Source organism: Salmo trutta, chromosome 6 (assembly GCF_901001165.1).
Source record: "Salmo trutta chromosome 6, fSalTru1.1, whole genome shotgun sequence".
Taxonomy (NCBI): domain Eukaryota; kingdom Metazoa; phylum Chordata; class Actinopteri; order Salmoniformes; family Salmonidae; genus Salmo; species Salmo trutta.
Window position 1 is genome coordinate 3209603 of NC_042962.1, and position 27581 is coordinate 3237183.

General features: G+C 47.6%; 1 protein-coding gene across 1 annotated transcript; it reads right to left on the reverse strand.

Annotated features, from left to right (window-relative positions):
- Nucleotides 1-243: 243 nt before the first annotated feature.
- On the reverse strand, nt 244-19496 carry LOC115195319 (divergent protein kinase domain 2A). Its single transcript, XM_029755096.1, has 3 exons — nt 19329-19496; nt 12956-13259; nt 244-1220 (listed from the first exon to the last, which is right to left on the reverse strand). Exons 1-3 carry the CDS (start codon nt 19347-19349, stop codon nt 871-873), a joined length of 675 nt encoding a protein of 224 aa, XP_029610956.1. The 5' UTR covers nt 19350-19496; the 3' UTR covers nt 244-870.
- Nucleotides 19497-27581: the final 8085 nt, after the last annotated feature.

The following is a 27581-nucleotide window of genomic DNA, read 5'->3' on the forward strand; positions in this document are numbered from 1 at the left end:
GACAGAGGGGTCCTGGTGGACAGACAGACAGAGGGGTCCTGGTGGACAGACAGAGGGGTCCTGGTGGACAGAGAGAGGGGTCCTGGTGGACAGACAGAGAGGTCCTGGTGGACAGACAGAGAGGTCCTGATGGACAGACAGAGAGAGAGGTCCTGGTGGACAGACAGAGAGAGGGGTCCTGGTGGACAGACAGAGAGAGAGGTCCTGGTGGACAGACAGAGAGAGGGGTCCTGGTGGACAGACAGACAGAGAGGTCCTGGTGGACAGACAGAGGGGTCCTGGTGGACAGACAGACAGACAGAGAGGTCCTAGTGGACAGACAGAAAGGTCCTGGTGGACAGACAGAGGGGTCCTGGTGGACAGACAGAGGGGTCCTGGTGGACAGACAGAGGGGTCCTGGTGGACAGAGGGGAGAAAAGTCATTTAGTCAGACACCACATGCTACATTAGAGTAGCCACACGGTCGTCCATCAGCTCTCCCCCAGGATAGCAGTCCTTCCCTGGGGTGAGAGGGTTCTGTCGATCCCCTTTCTCCTGGTCCACTAGCTCCAAGCACCTCATTCTCACCAGCTACCAAACAAAGTCAGAAGCAATAATATAAACCAGCAGTGAAGTTCCCTTTAAACATCTCCCATCAAGCTTTGCAGGTTTGGTTTCCACCAGGAAAGGAGAGGACCAAATCACTGCTGCTGCCGTGTGACCAGTGAGGAGGAGATCTCCTGCACTTGAAGTGAGACGAGGAGGGTCATGGGTAAAAGTTCCTGGGGACAAGGTCAGGGGGGTGGGGGAGGGAGGGAGGGGCGAAACCCAAACCCAACCCTGACCAGCCACGTCGAGCTGCAGGCTGCCGCCAAGCGTAGGTTCTGTTCATTACCTCGCCGTGGCGGAGGAGGAGGAGGAGGAAACTAGCTGCGTGAGGTAGTCCCTTAGCTCCTTGGCGGCTGTAAAGCGTCCGTAGCGTTTTTTAGGGTTGGTGCACTCGTCCAACAGCGCTTCCAGCTGGCCGTCTTTGGCTACGTGGGCGGGGGGGTCGTGGAGCAGCCCGCCGGTGGTCCCTCGCCACGTGGCGTAACGCGACAGCAGGTTCTGACACACAGCGTAGTAGTTGTGGTCCACGGTGACGCGGTTACACAGAGACTCCTTGGAGAAGGACAGGCAGGCCTCCTTGTCACAGTCCTCGAAGCGACTCTCGTACCACACATCATAGTTCTCTGGTTTATCTAGAGAGAGAGAGAGAGAGAGAGAGAGAGAGAGAGAGAGAGAGAGGAGAGAGAGGAGAGAGAGAGAGAGAGAGAGAGAGAGGGAGAGGGGGAGAGAGAGGGAGAGGGACGGAGAGGGACGGAGAGAGAGGGAGAGAGAGACAGAGAGAGAGGGAGAGAGAGACAGAGAGAGAGGGGGAGAGAGAGGGGGGGAGAGGGACGGAGAGAGAGGGGGAGAGGGGGAGAGAGGGGGAGAGAGTGGGGGAGAGGGACGGAGAGGGACGGAGAGAGTGGGGGAGAGGGACAGAGAGAGTAGGGGAGAGAGGGGGGGAGAGGGACGGAGAGAGAGGGGGAGAGAGAGGGGGAGAGAGACGGAGAGAGAGACGGAGAGAGAGGGGGAGAGAGACGGAGAGAGAGACGGAGAGAGAGACGGAGAGAGAGACAGAGGTTAGACAGGTATACTACTACTACTGAGAGAGATGACTAGGAATACTGTGAGAGGAAATAGCCATAATTAGAGTGAGTCCATTGCAGCAACAGGAAATGCATCATTCATATCCTCATCATTGTTGTGTTAAAAACTATTTCAGATAATTTCCAACCCCCCCCCCCTAAAAAAAGCTGAACTGGAATTGATTCAGACTGTAAACAAACACTAGTGACGGGAACGGATTACGTTTCACTATAACACTTGAAAACCCTTCATTAGCCTTCGCCGTGACTGGACCTTCCATGGCAGCTTCAAGCGAGGGGTTTTAAAATGGCTGCTGCACCGTCTCATTTTAAATATCAAAAAGGAAAACCTTTTCACAGCGCTTCAATTATGAATTGGGAGGTGTCGGGGAAACAAACAAAAAAAAAGTTGGCCGAGAGTGAGGGTGACCTGGGGGCTCTGAGGTACCTGAGCGCATAAATAATATATATAAATTAATTTTCATACCGCAGTAGAATAGAGGCACTTGCAGTAGTTGCACACAGTAAAACTGTTACCTTTTATGAAAACGCATTTCATGCAATTCTAAATAATTTTAGATGACTGTGTAGACTTTAGCAGAATCTCTTTTAATACTGCAAAAGAAATGATCAAAATGACAGACTACTTTGACACTGTCAAACTGAGAATCAATAAAAATAACCTTGTCTTGGATCCGCCAAGGCCTAGGTTATGAGGAGACATATGGTACAATACGAGGAGAAAATTATAGTCCTAAAAAAAAAACAAAAAAAAGCTTTCCAGTTTCACTGACTCACCCAATGAAACGCAGCTCACCTCACTCACTGACGACGGTCCATGCCAAAAGCTCATCTCATCTCATCTCTCTCTCGCTTTACTTTGTAAAACAAGAACGTTCGTTCAATAGGCCGATTAGGAAATGGATCTACTACTACAGAAAGATTAGTGTTCTGTTTTCACTACATATCCATTTGCTTTCCAATTTTCTGTTTTTCCCGCGATTGCTTTTGAAATATTGCTAAAGGCCTGTTTCGTCTGCATGCTGTTTCACCAACAGATTCGATGTGCTTCCTGATTGTAGGCATGCCTTTGTGATTGGGCTACACACAATCCACAGATAGTCTATATATTTTAAAAGAAGCTATTGATCCTCTGTGGCTAAACTTCACGCCTACTCATGGTTTAGTGGATTTAATAATGATTTCTTTTCTTTCTGAAGAGACAGATGTAATGCTAATCTTTTTGTCAAAGTTATTTCAGTTTATCAGGGGAGGGGGATTAGAGGACCACGAGGACCCTTACCGCACCTACGACTCTATCAGGGGATAAATGACGAAGTGGAACGCTGGAGAGATGAGAGATACAGGCGGTGGTCTATACAGTCTATACAGGTGGTGGTCTATACAGTCTATACAGGTGGAAGTCTATACAGTCTATACAGGCAGTGGTCTATACAGTCTATACAGGCAGTGGTCTATACAGTCTATACAGGCTATACAGGCAGTGGTCTATACAGGCAGTGGTCTATACAGTCTATACAGTCTATACAGGCAGTGGTCTATACAGTCTATACAGGCAGTGGTCTATACAGTCTATACAGGCAGTGGTCTATACAGGCGGTGGTCTATAGAGTCTATACAGGCAGTGGTCTATACAGGCGGTGGTCTATAGAGTCTATACAGGCAGTGGTCTATACAGTCTATACAGGCAGTGGTCTATACAGTCTATACAGGCAGTGGTCTATACAGTCTATACAGACGGTGGTCTATACAGTCTATACAGACAGTGGTATATACAGACGGTGGTCTATACAGTCTATATAGGCGGTGGTCTATACAGTCTATACAGGCAGTGGTCTATACAGGTGGTGGTCTATACAGGTGGTGGTCTATACAGGTGGTGGTCTATACAGTCTATACAGGCGGTGGTCTATACAGTCTATACAGGCGGTGGTCTATACAGTCTATACAGGCGGTGGTCTATACAGTCTATACAGGCAGTGGTCTATACAGTCTATACAGGCAGTGGTCTATACAGTCTATACAGGCGGTGGTCTATACAGTCTATACAGGCAGTGGTCTATACAGGTGGTGGTCTATACAGGCGGTGGTCTATACAGGCGGTGGTCTATACAGTCTATACAGGCGGTGGTCTATGCAGGTGGTGGTCTATACAGGTGGTGGTCTATACAGTCTATACAGGTGGTGATCTATACAGGCGGTGGTCTATACAGTCTTTACAGGCGGTGGTCTATACAGGTGGTGGTCTATACAGTCTATTCAGACGGTGGTTTATACGGCGGTGGTCTATACAGTCTATACAGGGGGTGGTCTATACAGGCGGTGGTCTATACAGTCTATACAGGCAGTGGTCTATACAGGTGGTGGTCTATACAGGCGGTGGTCTATACAGTCTATACAGGCGGTGGTCTATACAGGCGGTGGTCTATACAGTCTATACAGGTGGTGGTCTATGCAGGCGGTGGTCTATACAGGCGGTGGTCTATACAGGCGGTGGTCTATACAGGCGGTGGTCTATACAGTCTATACAGGTGGTGATCTATACAGGTGGTGGTCTATACAGGCTATACAGGCAGTGGTCTATACAGTCTATACAGGTGGTGGTCTATACAGTCTATACAGGCGGTGGTCTATACAGTCTATACAGGTGGTGGTCTATACAGTCTATACAGGTGGTGGTCTATACAGTCTATACAGGCGGTGGTCTATACAGGTGGTGGTCTATACAGGCGGTGGTCTATACAGGCGGTGGTCTATACAGTCTATACAGGCGGTGGTCTATACAGGCGGTGGTCTATACAGTCTATACAGTCTATACAGGTGGTGGTCTATGCAGGCGGTGGTCTATACAGGCGGTGGTCTATACAGTCTATACAGGTGGTGATCTATACAGGCGGTGGTCTATACAGTCTTTACAGGCGGTGGTCTATACAGGTGGTGGTCTATACAGGCGGTGGTCTATACAGGCGGTGGTCTATACAGTCTATACAGGCGGTGGTCTATGCAGGTGGTGGTCTATACAGGTGGTGGTCTATACAGTCTATACAGGTGGTGATCTATACAGGCGGTGGTCTATACAGTCTTTACAGGCGGTGGTCTATACAGGTGGTGGTCTATACAGTCTATTCAGACGGTGGTTTATACGGCGGTGGTCTATACAGTCTATACAGGGGGTGGTCTATACAGGCGGTGGTCTATACAGTCTATACAGGCAGTGGTCTATACAGGTGGTGGTCTATACAGGCGGTGGTCTATACAGTCTATACAGGCGGTGGTCTATACAGGCGGTGGTCTATACAGTCTATACAGGTGGTGGTCTATGCAGGCGGTGGTCTATACAGGCGGTGGTCTATACAGGCGGTGGTCTATACAGGCGGTGGTCTATACAGTCTATACAGGTGGTGATCTATACAGGTGGTGGTCTATACAGGCTATACAGGCAGTGGTCTATACAGTCTATACAGGTGGTGGTCTATACAGTCTATACAGGCGGTGGTCTATACAGTCTATACAGGTGGTGGTCTATACAGTCTATACAGGTGGTGGTCTATACAGTCTATACAGGCGGTGGTCTATACAGGTGGTGGTCTATACAGGCGGTGGTCTATACAGGCGGTGGTCTATACAGTCTATACAGGCGGTGGTCTATACAGGCGGTGGTCTATACAGTCTATACAGTCTATACAGGTGGTGGTCTATGCAGGCGGTGGTCTATACAGGCGGTGGTCTATACAGTCTATACAGGTGGTGATCTATACAGGCGGTGGTCTATACAGTCTTTACAGGCGGTGGTCTATACAGTCTATACAGGTGGTGGTCTATACAGTCTATACAGGTGGTGGTCTATACAGTCTATACAGGTGGTGGTCTATACAGTCTATACAGGTGGTGGTCTATACAGTCTACACAGGTGGTGGTCTATACAGTCTATACAGGTGGTGGTCTATACAGGCTATACAGGCGGTGGTCTATACAGTCTATACAGGCGGAGGTCTATACAGGTGGTGGTCTATACAGTCTATACAGGCGGTGGTCTATACAGTCTTTACAGGCGGTGGTCTATACAGTCTATACAGGCGGTGGTCTATACAGTCTATACAGGTGGTGGTCTATACAGTCTATACAGGTGGTGGTCTATACAGTCTATACAGGTGGTGGTCTATACAGTCTATACAGGTGGTGGTCTATACAGTCTACACAGGTGGTGGTCTATACAGTCTATACAGGTGGTGGTCTATACAGGCTATACAGGCGGTGGTCTATACAGTCTATACAGGCGGAGGTCTATACAGGTGGTGGTCTATACAGTCTATACAGGCGGTGGTCTATAGAGGTGGTGGTCTATACAGTCTATACAGGCGGTGGTCTATACAGGTGGTGGTCTATACAGTCTATACAGGCGGTTGTCTATACAGGCTATAATGATACACAGACCATGAACCCGCGCTGTCCCAACTCACATCAGATCTTAGAATACCAGGCATGTTTTCACATTATGTTTTTAGGGGGCAGGAGAATTACAGAGGAGACAACTTGAAATCATTTTTTTACATTGAAACAAACAGTGACAATTATTGTTTGTGTCAAGAAAGGTACCTGATCCTGGTAAAAGGGTTCTGAAACTAAACGGACCTCGGGGAGATAACGGACCTCGGGGAGATAACGGACCTCGGGGAGATAACGGACCTCGGGGAGATAACGAGATAACGGACTTCGGGGAGATAACGGACCTCGGGGAGATAACGGACCTCGGGGAGATAACGAGATAACGGACTTCGGGGAGATAACGGACTTCGGGGAGATAACGGACCTCGGGGAGATAACGGACCTCGGGGAGATAACGAGATAACGGACCTCGGGGAGAAAACGGACCTCGAGGAGATAATGGACCTCGGGGAGATAACGGACCTCGGGGAGATAACGGACCTCGGGGAGATAACGGACCTCGGGGAGATAACGAGATAACGGACTTCGGGGAGATAACGGACCTCGGGGAGATAACGGACCTCGGGGAGATAACGGACCTCGGGGAGATAACGGACCTCGGGGAGATAACGGACCTCGAGGAGATAACGGACCTCGGGGAGATAACGGACGTCGGGGAGATAACGAGATAACGGACTTCGGGGAGATAACGGAACTCGGGGAGATAACGGACCTCAATGAGATAACGGACCTCAAGGAGATTACTGCAAGAGTCTGTGTCATCAGAGGCAATGATATAAATGATTTTGGGACACAAACAACCAACCAAAAAAACGAATTTAACATCTAATCTGGCAGAAATAGACCGACGACTTTAGTTTTATTGAAATAAATCTATTTGGACATTTTATTTTCTCCTTCATGTGTTCATTTTAAAATGTATCTTTCTATTTAGGGAGGAAACAGTTGGAGTTGCATTAAAGAGGATCAATAGTTAGAGAGGAGGGTGATCCCTTAGGATTCAAACATAATCAGCCGTTCTAATGCAGTGGGCCTCCGGCCCCTGTCAGAACGACTCAATCACACTGCTACTGCTGCTGCTGCTGCTGAGACACAACACATTGCTGCCTCGTCAGCCAACTAGTGTCCATCACAGCCCCCATTGGTGCCCCGTTGTCAAAGGGCCCTTTCAGCTCAATCACCACTTGACACACACACATTTCAGAGCCAGTGAAGCACCACATATCACGGTTAACTGACAGACTGACCGATGTACTTAAAACTACAGAGGGTAGAGGGTAGAGAAAGAGAGGACAAAGAGGAGAGAGGAGAAAGAGGAGAGAGAGGAGAGAGGGAAGGAGAGAAAGGGAGAAAGAGAGAGAGAGAAAGGGAGAAAGAGAGAGAGAGAGAAAGAGAGAGAGAGAGAAAGAGAGGAGGGAGAGAGAGAAGAGGGAGAGAGAGAAGAGGGAGAGAGAGAAGAGGGAGAGAGAGGAGAGAGAGAGAAGAGGGGGAGAGAGAGAGAGAGAGACTGTGTAGCAGGTGTAAGCATAGGTTACAGTACCAGTCAAAAAAGTTTGGACACACCTACTCTTGGCCTTCTCTCAACCAGCTTTATGAGGTAGTCACCTGGAATGCATTTCAATTAACAGGTGTGCCATGTTAAAAGTTAAATAGTGGAATTTCCTTCATTCTTAATGTGTTTGAGTCAATCAGTTGTGTTGTGACAAGGTAGGGGTGGTATACAGAAGATAGCCCTATTTGGTAAAAAAAACCAAGTCCATATTACTGCAAGAACAGCTCAAATAAAATAAGATAAACTACAGCCATCATTACATTTAGACATGAAGGTCAGTCAATCAGAAAAATGTCAAGAACTTTGAAAGTTTCTTCAAGTGCAGTCGCAAAAACAATCAAGGGCTATGATAAAACTGTCTCTCATGAGGACCGCCACAGGAAAGGAAGACCCAGAGTTACCTCTGCTGCAGAGGATACGTTCATTAGAGTTACCAGCCTCAGAAATTGCAGCTCAAATAAATGCTTCACAGAGTTCAAGTAACAGACACATCTCAACATCAACTGTTCAGAGGAGACTGCGTGAATCAGGCCTTCGTGGTCAAACTGTTGTGAAGAAACCACTACTAAAGGACATCAATAAGAAGAAAAGACTTGATTGGGCCAAGAAACACGAGCGATGGATGATAGACCGGTGGAAATCTGTCCTTTGGTCTGATGAGTCCAAATTTGAGATTTTTGGTTCCAACCGCCGTGTCTTTGTGAGACGCAGAGTAGGTGAACAGATGATCTCCGCATGTGTAGTTCCCACCGTGAAGCATGGAGGAAGAGGTGTGATTTATTTAGAATTCAGGGAACACTTAACCAGCATGGCTACCACAGCATTCTGCAGCGATATGCCATCCCATCTGGTTTGCGCTTAGTGGGACTATCATTTGTTTTTCAACAGGACAATGACCCAACACACCTCCAGGCTGTGTACGGGCTATTTGACCAAGAAGGAGAGTGATGGAGTGCTGCATCAGATGACCTGGCCTCCACAATCACCCGACCTCAACCCAATTGAGATGGTTTGGAATGAGTCGGACCGCAGAGTGAAGGAAAAGCAGACGACAAGTGCTCAGCAAATGTGGGAACTGTTGAAAAAGCATTCCAGGTTGGAAATGGAAATCTGTTGACTGTTGAAAAAGCATTCCAGGTGAAGCTGGTTGAGAAAATGCCAAGAGTGTGCAAAGCTGTCATCAAGACAAAGAGTCATCAAGGCAAAGACTTTGAAGAGTCTAAAATATATTTAGATTTGTTTAACACTGTTTTTGGTTAATACATGATTCCATGTGTGTTATTTCATAGTTTTGATGTCTTCACTATTATTCTACAATGTAGAACATTTTGAAAAAATAAAGAAAAACCCTTGAATGAATAAGTGTGTCCAACCTTTTGACTGGTAATACGCACGGTTTTATAGACCAGCTTCAAAACGGTAATATAACGGTTTAGATGGTACAATGATTCTCTACACTATACATTGCTTGTTTTGTCACAAACCATTTGAATTTCAGCAACCAGAAAATGGCGGAGTGATTTATGCATAGTGCTCCTTTAAACTCTGAATGGCCAGAGAGCAGCTTGGGTTGTCAAGCTCGAAATGTGTATGAAGACAGCGTTGACCAGGATGTGTTTATATAGACAGCGTTGACCAGGATGTGTGTATGTAGGCAGCGTTGACCAGGATGTGTGTATGTAGGCAGCGTTGACCAGGATGTGTGTATGAAGGCAGCGTTGACCAGGATGTGTTTATATAGGCAGCGTTGACCAGGATGTGTTTATATAGACAGCGTTGACCAGGATGTGTGTATGTAGGCAGCGTTGACCAGGATGTGTGTATGTAGGCAGCGTTGACCTGGATGTGTGTATATAGACAGCGTTGACCAGGATGTGTGTATATAGACAGCGTTGACCAGGATGTGTGTATGTAGGCAGCGTTGACCTGGATGTGTGTATATAGACAGCGTTGACCAGGATGTGTGTATATAGACAGCGTTGACCAGGATGTGTGTATATAGACAGCGTTGACCAGGATGTGTGTATATAGACAGCGTTGACCAGGATGTGTGTATATAGACAGCGTTGACCAGGATGTGTGTATGAAGACAGCGTTGACCAGGATGTGTGTATATAGACAGCGTTGACCAGGATGTGTGTATATAGACAGCGTTGACCAGGATGTGTGTATGAAGACAGCGTTGACCAGGATGTGTGTATATAGACAGCGTTGACCAGGATGTGTGTATATAGACAGCGTTGACCAGGATGTGTGTATGAAGACAGCGTTGACCAGGATGTGTGTATATAGACAGCGTTGACCAGGATGTGTGTATATAGGCAGCGTTGACCAGGATGTGTGTATATAGGCAGCGTTGACCAGGATGTGTGTATATAGACAGCGTTGACCAGGATGTGTGTATATAGACAGCGTTGACCAGGATGTGTGTATGAAGGCAGCTTTGACCAGGATGTGTGTATATAGACAGCGTTGACCAGGATGTGTGTATGAAGACAGCGTTGACCAGGATGTGTGTATATAGACAGGGTTGACCAGGATGTGTGTATATAGGCAGCGTTGACCAGGATGTGTGTATATAGACAGCGTTGACCAGGATGTGTGTATATAGACAGCGTTGACCAGGATGTTTGTATATAGGCAGCGTTGACCAGGATGTGTGTATATAGACAGTGTTGACCAGGATGTGTGTATATAGACAGCGTTGACCAGGATGTGTGTATGAAGGCAGCTTTGACCAGGATGTGTGTATGAAGGCAGCATTGACCAGGATGTGTGTATATAGACAGCGTTGACCAGGATGTTTGTATGAAGACAGCGCACACACACACACACACACACGGCGCAGTGCAGGTGATGACAGTCCCCTTATGTTATTAAAAAAAAAAATTTACGAAGACAAATGTGATTATCGATGTTGTTAAAGTTTCAGCGGCGCTTCTCTCTAACATATCATTAGCATTCTGTCCAAAACGTAGGATTTCTAACCTCGTAAACCAGATAATCAGCCCTCTGTTGACAGAGGGTGTGCAGCTCTTTCTCTCTTAACAACTTTTTTAGGATTTTACATTTTTTGTGTTCGTAAGTCTTCAAAGTTTTTTTTTTCTCCGTGGGTCAAAAAAAGTTAAATTATTAAATGACACAAACTGAATTTGAATGTAAAACGCTTTGAAAAATTAACATGAAAATATATACTAAAATATATATATATATTTTCTTTAAAAAAACGTCATGTTTGAAATAGAGATCCATCCTACCTCTGTATCGTTTTATGTCCTGCAGAACAAAGACGACTAGTTTAACGGGAAAGTGTCACTGTCAGGTAGCTAGTAGACCTAATTCTCACCATCCTACAAGGGGTTAACTCCAATAACTCTTAAAAATGAATTACAATAGAGACATCGGGTTAGAAAACAAAATGGTTTTCTAAAGAAGAGGATTATCGACACAATTAACACACCCATCGATATGTTAAATATACATTTTTTGATTTAGACACCAAGCACATTGGCACCAGTCCCCCATGGACACAGTGGCTTGGCACCAGTCCCCCATAGACACGGTGGCTTGGCACCAGTCCCCATAGACACGGTGGCTTGGCACCAGTCCCCCCATAGACACGGTGGCTTGGCACCAGTCCCCCCATAGACACAGTGGCTTGGCACCAGTCCCCCATGGACACGGTGGCTTAGCACCAGTCCCCCATGGACACGGTGGCTTGGCACCAGTCCCCCATGGACACGGTGGCTTGGCACCAGTCCCCCATAGACACGGTGGCTTAGCACCAGTCCCCCATGGACACGGTGGCTTGGCACCAGTCCCCCATAGACACGGTGGCTTGGCACCAGTCCCCCCATAGACACGGTGGCTTGGCACCAGTCCCCCATAGACACGGTGGCTTGGCACCAGTCCCCATAGACACGGTGGCTTGGCACCAGTCCCCCATTGACACGGTGGCTTGGCACCAGTCCCCCATAGACACGGTGGCTTGGCACCAGTCCCCCCATAGACACGGTGGCTTGGCACCAGTCCCCCATAGACACGGTGGCTTGGCACCAGTCCCCCATAGACACGGTGGCTTGGCACCAGTCCCCCATAGACACGGTGGCTTGGCACCAGCCCCCATAGACACGGTGGCTTGGCACCAGTCCCCATAGACACGGTGGCTTGGCACCAGTCCCCCATAGACACGGTGGCTTAGCACCAGCCCCCAATAGACACGGTGGCTTGGCACCAGTCCCCCATAGACACGGTGGCTTGGCACCAGTCCCCCATTGACACGATGGCTTGGCACCAGTCCCCCATAGACACGGTGGCTTGGCACCAGTCCCCCATAGACACGGTGGCTTGGCACCAGTCCCCCCATGGACACGGTGGCTTGGCACCAGTCCCCCATAGACACGGTGGCTTGGCACCAGCCCCCCATAGACACGGTGGCTTGGCACCAGTCCCCCATAGACACGGTGGCTTAGCACCAGTCCCCCATAGACACGGTGGCTTGGCACCAGTCCCCCATAGACACGGTGGCTTGGCGGGGGAAACTAGCGTCTTGGATAAAATATGACAGTTCCTTCCTCTTGGTTAATCTATTGCTGTTTATCACGAAATGTACTTTTGAAATGACAGACTGGGGCACTAGTTAGCGATTCACCTTAATCTGGTCAGGTGTGTGTATCGCTCCGATAAGTGACGTAAACGTTAGACATATAGACCCGGTGAGATAACGCACATCGCCCTCCAGCCTAGATCAGACACGACGGACAGTATCTGAGGTTCAGAGGGAGAAACACACACGGATAATCAGAGAGGTTTAATCCATCCGTACATGGATACAGAACGTGGTAATGTGATGTAGTGTAGACTTCAACAGTGTACAAGTCTGTCACACACAGGGCATGTGAAGGACACACACACACACACACACACCGGGCGTCATAGTAACCGAGAAAACACCACACACCTCTCTAACCCCCCACACCTCTCTACCCCCCCCACACACCTCTCTACCCCCCCACACACCTCTCTACCCCCCACACACCTCTCTACCCCCCCACACCTCTCTACCCCCCCACACACCTCTCTACCCCCCCACACACCTCTCTATCCCCCCCACACACCTCTCTACCCCCCCACCTCTCTATCCCCCCACCTCTCTATCCCCCCACCTCTCTATCCCCCCCACACACCTCTCTATCCCTCCACACACCTCTCTACCCCCCCACCTCTCTATCCCCCACCTCTCTATCCCCCACACACCTCTGTACCCCCCAGTGTAACAACTCACTCTGTTTGATCAGTCTCTTGTCGGCCACCAGGACGTTCTCAGCGTCCACCACGATGACCTTGCCGTCCCGCGGCCCCACTGCAAAGTTATCAAAGCTCACGTCCAGCAGGTAGAGGGCGAACTCAAAGTCGTTGTTGGTGAGCTGCTCAGCGATGTCCATCAGCTGTCGGGCCAGGTCAACCCTCTTCTCCCAGGGAGCGTTGTAGAAAGACCACAGCTCCTCGCCGACGTAGTTCACCGCCACCACGCGACCACACGCTCCCAGGTACTTGGCGAACGGCCAGCCCTCGTCTGACGGAAAACTCTGTAGGATAACGGGGATAAGAAGAAGAGACGTTGGTTTTTAGAGGAGAGAAGAAGAAAGGAGGTATGTACGCAAAGTGAATTAAATCAGATCAACCTTCAGTTGAAGTTGCATTTAAAAATGCAACACTTTACAGTAAAAAACACCACTATATTAGAAATATACACACGCCAAACACTAAACAAATTCTGCATTTGTTTAGGGGCGGCAGCATAACCTAGTGGTTAGAGCGTTGGACTAATAACCGAAAAGTTACAAGATCAAATCCCCGAGCTGACAAGGTACAAATCTGTCATTCTGCCCCTGAACAAGGCAGAGCCACTGTGCCCCGGTAGGCTGTCATTGAAAATAAGAATTAGTTCTTAACTGACTTGCCTCGTTAAATAAAAGTTAAAATAAAAAATACAATTGATCAATTCCTGCATTCGTTTTAAAATGTCCACTGTGCCACGCAGCACGATATGGCCCAACACATAATGAACTGTTGGAACCTGTAAATAAACGGACTATTCTAATACTATAGCACCTTGAACACATTGCTGTTTGACATTGATTACAAATGAATAAGCCAGTGAGGAATTATTGACCAGGGTAGGAACCAAAAGTTTCAAATCAAATAAAATTTTATTGGTCACATTACACATGGTTAGCAGACGTTAATGCGAGTGTAGCGAAATGCTTGTGCTTCTAGTTCCGACAGTGCAGTAATATCTAACAAGTAAAATCTAACAATTTCACAACAAATACCTTATACACACACAAATCTAAAGGGGTGGAATAAGAATATATAAATATATGGACGAGCAGCATAGGCAAGGTGCACTATATGGTATAAAATACAGTATATACATAGATGAGTAATGCAAGATTTGTAAACATTATTTAAAGTGGCATTATTGAAGTGACTAGTGATCCATTTATTAAAGTGGCCAATGATTTCAAGTCAGTATGTTGGCAGCAGCCTCTCTGAGTTAGTGATGGCTGTTTAACAGTCTGATGGCCTTGAGATAGAAACTGTTTTTCAGTCTCTCGGTCCCAGCTTTGATGCACCTGTACTGACCTCGCCTTCTGGATGGTAGCGGGGTGAACAGGCAGTGGCTCGGGTGGTTGTTGTCCTTGATGATCTTTTTGGCCTTCCTGTGACATCGGGTGGTGTAGGTGTCCTGGAGGGCAGGTAGTTTGCCCCCGGTGATGCGTTGTGCAGACCACACCACCCTCTGGAGAGCCTTGCGGTTGAGGGTGGTGCAATTGCCATACCAGGCGGTGATACAGCCCAACAGAATGCTCTCAATTGTGCATCTGTAAAGGTTTATGAGGGTTTTAGGTGACAAGCCAAATTTCTTCAGACTCCTGAGGTTGCCTCCTTCACCACACTGTTTGTGTGGGTGGATCATTTCAGTTTGTCCGTGATATGTACACCGAGGAACTTAAAACTTTCCACCTTCTCCACTGCTGGCCTTTCGATGTGGATGGGGGGGTGCTCCCTCTGCTGTTTCCTGAAGTCCACGATCATCTCCTTCATTTTGTTGGCATTAAGTGAGAGGTTATTTTCCTGACACCACACTCCGAGGGCCCTCACCTCCTCCCTGTAGGCCGTCTCGTCATTGTTGATAATCAAGCCTACCACTGTTGTCGTCTGTAAACTTGATGATTGAGTTTGAGGCGTGCATGGCCACGCAGTCATGGATGAACAGGGAGTACAGGAGGGGGCTAAGCACGTACCCTTGTGGGGACCCAGTGTTGAGGATCAACGAAGTGGACATGTTGTTTCCTACAATCACCACCTGGGGGCGGCCCGTCAGGAAGTCCAGGACCCAGCTGCAGAGGGCAGGGTTGAGACCCAGGGCCTTATGCTTAATGATGAGCTTGAAAGGGTACTATGGTGTTAAATGCTGAGCTGTAGTCAATGAACAGCATTCTTACATAGGTATTCCTCTTGTCCAGATGGGTTAGGGCAGTGTGCAGTGTGATGGCGATTGCATCATCCTTGGATCTATAGGGGCGGTAAGCAAATTGGAGTGGGTCTAGGGTGTTGGGTAAGGTGGAGGTGATATGATCCTTGACTAGTCTCTCAAAGCACTTCATGATGACGGAAGTGAGTGCTACGGGGCGATAGTCATTTAGTTCAGTTACCTTTGCTTTCTTGGGTACAGGAACAATGGTGGACATCTTGAAGCAAGTGGGGACAGCAGACTGGGATAAGGAGAGATTGAATATGTCTGTAAACACACCAGCCAACATGTCTGAGCATGCTGAGGAAGAGGCTAGGGACGCCGTCTGGGCTGGTAGCCTTGCGAGGGTTAACACATTTAAATGTCTTACTCTCGTAGGCCAAGGAGAGGCTTCTGTGTGTATTTGGAAGGAATCAGTTTCAATATTGCAGTAAGGCAAACACACACACGGCTGAAATGAGGAGAGTTTGAGGCAGCTGTAGTTGGCTGAGTGGCCAGCCCTCTGAGGAACTGGATTGGTTCTCTCATTACAGCTCCCTCGCTCCCTCCCTCCCTCTCTGTCTCTCTCTCTCTCCCTCCCTCTCTCTCCCTCTCTCTCTCTGCCTCTCTCTCTCTGCCTCTCTCTCTCTGCCTCTCTCTCTCTGCCTCTCTCCCTCTCTCTCTCCCCTCCCTGTCTCTCTCTCTCTCCCCCTCCCTCTCTCCCTCCCTCCCTAGGCCTGTTACATAGCCAAGACAAAAAAAAAAACATTTACCGGAGCCCACCTGAGCACTGCCTGCTAGCCACGATAACAGTGTGTTGTATTAAATCACTGTGTGTTTCTGATAGCTGATATCCATGTCTGTAGCCAGACGCCTAACAGCAGAGAGAGAGACAGAGAGAGAGAGACAGAGAGAGACAGAGAGAGACAGAGAGAGACACACAGAGACACACAGAGAGACAGAGACACAGAGAGACAGAGAGACAGAGAGACAGAGAGACAGAGAGACAGAGACAGAGAAAGAGAGAGAGAGATTCATGCAGGTAGGAGTTAGTTAGTTTGCCTCTCACCTTACAGCTATAGCCATCCAACACCACAGCTTTCCATTTGTAGGTATCAGGGAAAACGATTCATTATTAATGCAGTCTCCTCTTGTTCAAACTTTAATGAGGCGTCAATTATTTAAAAACATACATTGTGAGAATGTCAGAGTGTGTGGTGTTCCAGAGACAGCTGGACTCTTGCCACAGAGCCGGGAGTTGTGGGATAGAGGGGGCGTTACATACTAAACAAATGATTAGTCAGCTAAACTGACGATGGGCCTGCATTCTGTTCTCTCACTTCACTGCTACCGCTCTGTCGAGACTGGCGGGGTCACTGGGCTTTTGATAACTGTTGTAAGACTCTCTTATCATGTACACACACACAGGGTTGTGCAGCATGACAAATGAGGAGGAGGCTAGGCCTGTAGATTGTAATGTGGTAACCTAGTTTAGCCTGTAATGTGGTAACCTAGTTTAGCCTGTAGATTGTAATGTGGTAACCTAGTTTAGCCTGTAATGTGGTAACCTAGTTTAGCCTGTAGATTGTAATGTGGTAACCTAGTTTAGCCTGTAGATTGTTATGTGGTAACCTAGTTTAGCCTGTAGATTGTAATGTGGTAACCTAGTTTAGCCTGTAATGTGGTAACCTAGTTTAGCCTGTAATGTGGTAACCTAGTTTAGCCTGTAGATTGTAATGTGGTAACCTAGTTTAGCCTGTAGATTGTAATGTGGTAACCTAGTTTAGCCTGTAGATTGTAATGTGGTAACCTAGTTTAGCCTGTAGATTGTAATGTGGTAACCTAGTTTAGCCTGTAATGTGGTAACCTAGTTTAGCCTGTAGATTGTAATGTGGTAACCTAGTTTAGCCTGTAATGTGGTAACCTAGTTTAGCCTGTAGATTGTAATGTGGTAACCTAGTTTAGCCTGTAATATGGTAACCTAGTTTAGCCTGTAGATTGTAATGTGGTAACCTAGTTTAGCCTGTAGATTGTAATGTGGTAACCTAGTTTAGCCTGTAGATTGTAATGTGGTAACCTAGTTTAGCCTGTAGATTGTAATGTGGTAACCTAGTTTAGCCTGTAGATTGTAATGTGGTAACCTAGTTTAGCCTGTAATGTGGTAACCTAGTTTAGCCTGTAGATTGTAATGTGGTAACCTAGTTTAGCCTGTAGATTGTAATGTGGTAACCTAGTTTAGCCTGTAGATTGTAATGTGGTAACCTAGTTTAGCCTGTATAATGTAATATGGTAACCTAGTTACAATTTCCAAATGCCTGAAGGTACCACGTTCATCGTACAAACAATAGTACGCAAGTATAAACACCATGGGACCAGCCGTCATACCGCTCAGGAAGGAGACACGTTCTGTCTCCTAGAGATGAACATAATTTGGTGCGAAAAGTGCAAATCATTCCCAGAACAACAGCAAAGGACCTTGTGAAGATGCTGGAGGAAACAGATACAAAAGCTTCTATATCCACAGTAAAACGAGTCCTATATCGACATAACCTGAAAGGCCGCTCAGCAAGGAAGAAGCCACTGCTCCAAAACCGCCATAAAAAAGCCAGACTACGGTTTGCAACTGCACATGGGGACAAAGATCGTACTTTTTGGAGAAATGTCCTCTGGTCTGATGAAATAAAAATAGAACTGTTTGGCCATAATGACCATCGTTATGTTTGGAGGAAAAAGGGGGAAAAAGGGCCAAAATTCACCCAATTTATTGTGGGAAGCTTGTGGAAGGCTACCCGAAACGTTTGACCCAAGTTAAACAATTTAAAGGCGATGCTACCAAATACTAATTGAGTGTATGTAAACTTCTGACCCACTGGGAATGTGATGAAATAAATAAAAGGCTGAAATAAATCATTCTCTCTACTATTATTCTGACATTTCACATTCTTAAAATAAAGTGGTGATCCTAACTGACCTAAGACAGGGAATATTTACTAGGATTAAATGTCAGGAATTGTGAAAAACTGAGTTGAAATGTATTTGGCTAAGGTGTATGTAAACTTCCGATTTCAACTGTATATATTGTGAAAAACCCATTAGTTTTAATAAAAAAAAAAAAAGAGATATGATTTTTAGGCCATATCGCCGCACAATAGCATGAGGACAGTAAAGTCCCAATAGTCTATCAGTATCCTGTCCCCAACACACCTAACATTACTGCTGTTGACATGGAGTCAGATCTTACCCTCTTTATCCACCATTACTACTGTTGATATGGAGTCAGATCTTACCCTCTTTATCCACCATTGTTGACATGGAGTCAGATCTTACCCTCTTTATCCACCATTACTGCCTTTGACATGGAGTCAGATCTTTATCAACTAGTGTGTTTGTTGCTGAAAGTTACTTAGCTCACTAACGCAGAAGATAATCCTGCCCTGTAGAATACCCCCAGGCTAGCGAGTGAGAGAGAGAAAGGGAGACATATTGAGAGAGAAAGCAGAGAGAGTAGAGAGCCATAGATGGCTAGACAAAGAGAAAGCAGAGAGAGAGAGCAATAGATGGTTAGAAAAAGAGAAAGCAGAGAGAGAGAGAGAGAGCCATAGATGGCTAGAAAAAGAGAAAGCAGAGAGAGAGAGAGCCATAGATGGTTAGACAAAGAGAAAGCAGAGAGAGAGAGAGCCATAGATGGCTAGACAAAGAGAAAGCAGAGAGAGAGAGCAATAGATGGCTAGAAAAAGAGAAAGCAGAGAGAGAGAGAGAGAGAGCCATAGATGGCTAGAAAAAGAGAAAGCAGAGAGAGAGAGAGCCATAGATGGCTAGACAAAGAGAAAGCAGAGAGAGAGAGAGCCATAGATGGCTAGAAAAAGAGAAAGCAGAGAGAGAGAGAGCCATAGATGGCTAGAAAAAGAGAAAGCAGAGAGAGAGAGAGCCATAGATGGTTAGAAAAAGAGAAAGCAGAGAGAGAGAGAGCCATAGATGGTTAGAAAAAGAGAAAGCAGAGAGAGAGAGAGCCATAGATGGTTAGAAAAAGAGAAAGCAGAGAGAGAGAGAGCCATAGATGGTTAGAAAAAGAGAAAGCAGAGAGAGAGAGCCATAGACAGCAAAAGAATGAGAGAACAGGAGATAAAGTGTTCCTTACCCCTTTCAGCCCCTCAGTCATGCGGTGTAAATTTTAACAGGACAGGCAGGGGGAATTGAGTCAACCAGTGACCTGCCTGCTAAATATGGCTCTCCTTTGTTGTCAGTCTGCTGCTTTGTCAATGAGCAGAGAGAGTCACGCTACATCACTTCATGAGGAGAAAGGAGGAGAGAGGAGAGAGTGATGGAGAGAGAGGAGAGAGTGAAGGAGAGAGAGGAGAGAGTGAAGGAGAGAGAGGAGAGAGTGACGGAGAGAGAGGAGAGAGTGACGGAGAGAGAGGAGAGAGTGACGGAGAGAGTGGAGAGAGTGACAGAGAGAGTGGAGAGAGTGAAGGAGAGAGAGGAGAGAGTGAAGGAGAGAGTGAAGGAGAGAGAGGAGAGAGTGACGGAGAGAGAGAAGGAGAGAGTGACGGAGAGAGTGACGGAGAGAGTGACGGAGAGAGTGACAGAGAGTGGAGAGAGTGAAGGAGAGAGAGGAGAGAGTGGAGAGAGTGAAGGAGAGAGAGGAGAGAGTGAAGGAGAGAGTGAAGGAGAGAGAGGAGAGAGTGACGGAGAGAGTGACGGAGAGAGAGAAGAGAGTGACGGAGAGAGAGAAGGAGAGAGTGACGGAGAGAGTGACGGAGAGAGAGGAGAGAGTGACGGAGAGAGAGAAGAGAGTGACGGAGAGAGAGAGAGGAGAGAGTGACGGAGAGAGTGACGGAGAGAGAGAAGAGAGTGACGGAGAGAGAGAAGGATAGAGAGGAGAGAGTGACGGAGAGAGAGAAGAGAGTGACGGAGAGAGAGAAGGAGAGAGAGGAGAGAGTGAAGGAGAGAGAAGAGAGTGACGGAGAGATTGTGGGCAGGGTTAATGGGAGCCTAATATTACAGCCAGTGTATTTTGTCTCCCTCTCAGAATAGAAAAGTCAGATCATTTCTCTCCCCTATCTCCTAGAAGTAGTGGGTTATAACCAGGGGTTGGAATAGGTTCAGGGAACAGAAGCGAAAACATGTTTTGTTTTTGTTGAGGAACAGAATCGGGAACGAAATTGATCTATCGACTTATTATTTTAAAAGCATGGGAACCAGTTAATAACGTTCCAACATTTTTTTCCAGTCCCCCCCCAAATATACATAACAAAGTGCCTATGCAAAGCCCTCACTGTCACTCAGAAAGGTATTCCAGTGTCTGGTAAAGGTTTCCAGCTAACAGGCTGGAAACCTTTACCAGACTCCCGCTCCGAAGAATAGGCTACTGACGTCACAAGCACCTCCCCCTCCGGAACACAAGCCCCTCCCCCTCCGAAGAATAGGCTACTGACATCACAAGCCCCTCCCCCTCCGGATCACAGGCTACTGACATCACAAGCCCCTCCCCCTCCGGATCACAGGCTACTGACGTCACAAGCCCCTCCCCCTCCGGAACACAAGCCCCTCCCCCTCCGAAGAATAGGCTACTGACATCACAAGCCCCTCCCCCTCCGAAGAATAGGCTACTGACGTCACAAGCCCCTCCCCCCCCGGAACACAAGCCCCTCCCCCTCCGAAGAATAGGCTACTGACGTCACAAGCACCTCCCCCTCCGGAACACAAGCCCCTCCCCCTCCGAAGAATAGGCTACTGACATCACAAGCCCCTCCCCCTCCGGATCACAGGCTACTGACATCACAAGCCCCTCCCCCTCCGGATCACAGGCTACTGACGTCACAAGCCCCTCCCCCTCCGGAACACAAGCCCCTCCCCCTCCGAAGAATAGGCTACTGACATCACAAGCCCCTCCCCCTCCGGATCACAGGCTACTGACGTCACAAGCCCCTCCCCTTCCGGAACACAAGCCCCTCCCCCTCCGAAGAATAGGCTACTGACGTCACAAGCACCTCCCCCTCCGGAACACAAGCCCCTCCCCCTCCGAAGAATAGGCTACTGACATCACAAGCCCCTCCCCCTCCGGATCACAGGCTACTGACATCACAAGCCCCTCCCCCTCCGGATCACAGGCTACTGACGTCACAAGCCCCTCCCCCTCCGGAACACAAGCCCCTCCCCCTCCGAAGAATAGGCTACTGACATCACAAGCCCCTCCCCCTCCGGATCACAGGCTACTGACGTCACAAGCCCCTCCCCTTCCGGAACACAAGCCCCTCCCCCCCGAAGAATAGGCTACTGACGTCACAAGCACCTCCCCCTCCGGAACACAAGCCACTCCCCTCCGAAGAATAGGCTACTGACATCACAAGCCCCTCCCCCTCCGGATCACAGGCTACTGACATCACAAGCCCCTCCCCCTCCGGATCACAGGCTACTGACGTCACAAGCCCCTCCCCCCCAGGATCACAGGCTACTGACGTCACAAGCCCCTCCCCCCCCCAGGAACACAGACCACTGACATCACAAGCCCCTCCCCCCCCCAGGATCACAGGCTACTGACATCACAAGCCCCTCCCCCCCAGGATCACAGGCTGGCCAGTCAGAAACGCTGAAAAGGTAGAAATTGCAAATGAAACGTTCCAGTAGGTTTGAGTGCCGTGTGGCCTTACATAATTGCCAGGTCCCATCAATCAATAAAAAAAGAGCCTTCTCGCTCTGCTAAAGAGATGTATGATATGCAGTGAAGCTTCACAAAGAAACTTCCGGTTGTTTTACTGCCGGGACTATAGAGTGTGAGTAATACAGTGTAATACAGCTGCAGACCTGTGGTTTACAGTAGCAGTAGAGTAACCTCTGTGCCATAGTAATACTACCTACGACACAAGACGTATGGCTCAGCTAAGTCAAGATGACAGGAAGATATTAAAAACTAAAAAAAAACTAAAAAAAGAAAACGATGAACGAGACCAAATTTTATATAAAAATCAAAGACCAAGTAGGCTACATATTTTATTAATCAATAAGTCCTAGGTTATGCTAATTATTAGAAGGCTAGGCTAAGTATAGTGAACATTTGGCCTGGACTCCGTGTGTGTGTGCGTGCGTGCGTGTATGTGTGTGTGTCCCACCCCTAGTTTATACAGTAATTTATACAGTGAAACCCTCCATCCACAACAACCACAACATGTGACGAACAGAACTCTGGTCACCACAGACAACGGTAAAATTAGCAGTTAGCTTCCAGGCACTAAGGCCCAGGGTGCGTCATGTGTTTAGCAGCTTATAAAAACCAGAGTAGGGAGTGGTGGAATTCTCTGCTTTCCTCCCCTCGTCAAACCCTCCAGGACAGGCCAGGACAGGCCAGGCCAGGCCAGGCCAGGACAGGACAGGCCAGGCCAGGCCAGGCCAGGAACAGCATAGCCAGTAGAACACAGGAGTTCAAAACGCACAGCAGAGTACCCCACATATACACTAGTGGTGCGGTTGCGGGTTGAATAAAACGCACAGCAGAGTACCCCACATATACACTAGTGGTGCGGTTGCGGGTTGAATAAAAGGAAAACATTCAAAATCCATAAAATGCATCATCATCTATATGCTACATTGAGTTTCTTTCATTATTTGTATCTCCCACTAGTGAGTAAGAATTAGGGCTTAACTGTACGCACAGCGCCAAATACACATCAAATACACACCAAATACACATCAAATACACATCAAATACACATCAAATACACACCAAATACACACCAAATACACACCAAATGCACATCAAATGCACATCAAATACACATCAAATACACACCAAATACACATCAAATACACATCAAATACACACCAAATACACATCAAATACACACCAAATACACACCAAATACACACCAAATACACACCAAATACACACCAAATACACACCAAATGCTTTTGGGAACTTGGCCAGAAAAAAGAAAACAAAGTTCACGTCGACCCACTGAGGCAAAAAAGGACAATGTTAGAGTTTATTTCAATAAGAGAAACGCTGCGAAATAGAGAGTTGAAAAGGGAGAGACCAGAACAGTAATGTTTGGGAAAGATTTGTAATTAAGTGGTAAAAGAGAACGATGACAGTTACTTCAAAACGGCACGTCAAGAGAGAATTATTGTTTTGTTTTGAAACTTCAGTGGAGTCTTGCAGCAGAAGGTTGGATGGGGGGGTTAGAGAGAGAGAGAGATATAACAAACTAGTCTAACTACATTCCAGCTAGTAAGACAAACTTGTTGCTGCCATAGGTTATCCATCACGCTATCTGGTAGTACCGGTCTTGACAGTTTCAAATCATTGTAAAGAAGCAGCCAAGTTAGCCAGTTAGCTAGGTAAAGTAACAAGGCTAAGCTAGCTAGGTAAGTAACAAGATAAGTTAGTTAGCTAAAGTAACAAGGCTAAGCTAGTTAGCTAAAAGTAACAAGGCTAAGCTAGCTAGTTAAGTAACAAGGTATGGTAGTTAGCTAAAGTAACAAGGCTAAGCTAACTAGGTAAAGTAACAAGGCTAAGCTAGCTAAGTAAGTAACAAGGTAAGCTAGTTATCTAAAGTAACAAGGCTAAGCTAGCTAGGTAAGTAACAAGGTAAGCTAGTTAGCTAAAGTAACAAGGCTAAGCAAGCTAAAGTAACAAGGCTAAGCTAGCTAAAAGTAACAAGGCTAAGCTAGCTAGCTAAAAGTAACAAGGCTAAGCAAGCTAGCTAAAGTAACAAGGCTAATTGAGGCTATTTTACTGAGCTCCCCATCCTTGTCTACATCAACTCCATTCATATGAAACAACAGCCTACCTGTTGGTAGATCACTGTAGACTACTCCTTCTCATTTAGACAACTTAATTCCCTAATAAATTGTAATTCCATTTTGCATTGATTATAAATCTCCCTCAACACATGGAGCCTGTAAATGTAGTGCTGCTATGATTGGCCGACAATAACAACAAGCTATAGGTCTGAGGGGTGTGTAGGCTACCAGTACAGTTTTTATGGTGTACACTCATCAGAACTGTCATGAAACTGTCGTTTTAGTAAGACGTCGAATGTAATGGTCTCTTCTTGTAGGCTACGTAGCAATGCAATATAGATACTTTTTTTTAAATAAAAAATAAATGAAATAAAAAGTGACTTGCTACTTTGCTAGCTGGCTTAGCCACTCTCCCGGATTCGAACTTCCTGTCGGATATTCAAATAACCTTGCCCATTACTGATGTCAACTACATTGAAGCGTTCATCGATTTATGACTTTATTCTGCTGAGCAAGGATTTATTTGGTCCCTCTAATTCTCTTATCTTGCCCTCCCTGGGGACCTGAGCCCTAGGACCATGCCTCAGGACTACCTGGCATGATGACTCCTTGCTGTCCCCAGTCCACCTGGTCGTGCTGCTGCTCCAGTTTCAACTGTTCTGCCTGCGGCTATGGAACCCTGACCTGTTCCAACGGATGTGCTACCTGTCCCGGACCTGCTGTTTTCAACTCACTCACTCAACCTGGCTATGAAAAGCCAACTGACGTACTCCTGAGGTACTGACTTGTTGCACCCTCTACAACCCGGGCACAGCCAGAAGAGGACTGGCCACCCCTCATAGCCTGGTTCCTCTCTAGGTTTCTTCCTAGGTTTTTTTGCCTTTCTAGGGAGTTTTTCCTAGCCACCGTGCTTCTACATCTGTATAGCTTTGCTGTTTTGGGTTTTAGGCTGTGTTTTCTGTACCAGCACTTTGTGACATCTGCTGATATAAAAAGGGCTTTATAAATAAATGTCATTGATTTAAATGTGATTAATGGCAGAAGAGGAACTGCATGTATGTAATTATTATACAAGTGGACTAAGAAAACGTCCGAAAACATATCTTATCCTGTCGAAAAAGTGTTCTGCTGTCTCCCACTGTCCAACGCATTATCTACTGGTCAATTTCAGGTTAGGTTCGGCTGCGGGCCTCAGAGTTTCACATAGAGTTTGGCAGTTACGAATGTGTTATCATCAATTGCAGTTGGGTGAACAAAACCACAGACCTTGCACATTATTAACACAGACACACCTGTTGAAAAAAATAAATAAATAAACACTTCAGCGACTCTGAATTACACAGCCCTGAAAGAGACTTTAATTGAATGAGTCTCCAGGTGTATGACTGACAGGTCTGGTGAGATCCTTGTCTGGTAACCCGTCAGCTTCTTAAATACTTGGCTGTTTCCACTCTAACTCCCTACATTGACCTTGTGATAGTGTGTGTGTGTCGGCCCCGTCTGGCATTTTGCTGGCCATTAAAGTTTAAAGCCAAGAGAGCTCCTCAGGCCCCACAGGGGAGCAGCCAGTCCAGTCTGGTCTAGCAGCACCAGCTAGCTACCTCCCTGGCAGACAGACATCACACCACCCCCTCAACCTCCTCTCTTTTCCTCTCCCCCTCTCTCTTGCTCTCCTCTTCCTGATCTCTACCATTTGTCTCTTTCTTTCTCTGTCCTCCCTCTACTTTCTGGCACCCTGCAGACGTGTGATTCAGAGAGAGTCCAGTTGACAGGTATTGTGTGTGTGTGTGTGTGTGTGTGTGTGTGTGTGTGTGTAGTGTGTAGTGTGTGTGTGTGTGTGTGTAGGGTACAGTCTCTCTCTCTCTATCAGACATGACAGGGAGGAATGGTTGGTCTCAGCCAGTCTCTCTATCAGACATGACAGGGAGGAAGGGTTGGTCTCAGCCAGTCTCTCTATCAGACATGACAGGGAGGAGGGTCGGTCTCAGCCAGTCTCTCTATCAGACATGACAGGGAGGAAGGGTCGGTCTCAGCCAGTCTCTCTATCAGACATGACAGGGAGGAAGGGTCGGTCTCAGCCAGTCTCTCTCTCTCTCTATCAGACATGACAGGGAGGAAGGGTTGGTCTCAGCCAGTCTCTCTCTCTCTATCAGACATGACAGGGAGGAAGGGTTGGTCTCAGCCAGTCTCTCTCTCTCTATCAGACATGACAGGGAGGAGGGTTGGTCTCAGCCAGTCTCTCTCTCTCTATCAGACATGACAGGGAGGAGGGTTGGTCTCAGCCAGTCTCTCTCTCTCTATCAGACATGACAGGGAGGAAGGGTTGGTCTCAGCCAGTCTCTCTCTCTCTATCAGACATGACAGGGAGGAAGGGTTGGTCTCAGCCAGTCTCTCTCTCTCTATCAGACATGACAGGGAGGAAGGGTTGGTCTCAGCCAGTCTCTCTCTCTCTATCAGACATGACAGGGAGGAGGGTTGGTCTCAGCCAGTCTCTCTCTCTCTATCAGACATGACAGGGAGGAAGGGTTGGTCTCAGCCAGTCTCTCTCTCTCTATCAGACATGACAGGGAGGAGGGTTGGTCTCAGCCAGTCTCTCTCTCTCTATCAGACATGACAGGGAGGAGGGTTGGTCTCAGCCAGTCTCTCTCTCTCTATCAGACATGACAGGGAGGAGGGTTGGTCTCAGCCAGTCTCTCTCTCTCTATCAGACATGACAGGGAGGAGGGTTGGTCTCAGCCAGTCTCTCTCTCTCTATCAGACATGACAGGGAGGAGGGTTGGTCTCAGCCAGTCTCTCTCTCTCTATCAGACATGACAGGGAGGAGGGTTGGTCTCAGCCAGTCTCTCTCTCTCTATCAGACATGACAGGGAGGAGGGTTGGTCTCAGCCAGTCTCTCTCTCTCTATCAGACATGACAGGGAGGAAGGGTCGGTCTCAGCCAGTCTCTCTATCAGACATGACAGGGAGGAAGGTTCTGCTCAGTCTCAGCCAGTCTCTCTATCAGACATGACAGGGAGGAGGGTCGGTCTCAGCCAGTCTCTCTATCAGACATGACAGGGAGGAGGGTCGGTCTCAGCCAGTCTCTCTATCAGACATGACAGGGAGGGAGGGTAAACACCAAGTCCATAGCTGACAGCAACTGTCTATACTTGTGTGCGATAGACAGTGGAAAAAGTGTGTGTGTGTGTGTGTGTGTGTGTGTGTGTGTGTGTGTGTGTGTGTGTGTGTGTGTGTGTGTGTGTGTGCGCGCGAGCGAGCGAGATAAATACTGTGTGTGATTCCATATCCACACATGTATATTAACCCCACTGATGACTAGGTCTGACTCAGGTCTGTAAAAGCAGTATGAGGAAATGGGAGCATGCCGAGTCGTGTTCCTTAGATTCTGGCTTTGGCAGACACTGGAAACTCTGGGCCCTGACCAACTCTGGGCCCCGACCAACTCTGGGCCCCGACCAACTCTGGGCCCCGACCAACTCTGGGCCCCGACCAACTCTGGGCCCCGACCAACTCTGGGCCCCGACCAACTCTGGGCCCTGACCAACTCTGGGCCCCGACCAACTCTGGGCCCCGACCAGCCGACCTGCTCTAAGCCATAGTGCATCCAGCCACCTCATAAATCCCTGCCTGAAGACTGGGCTTACATTAAGAGG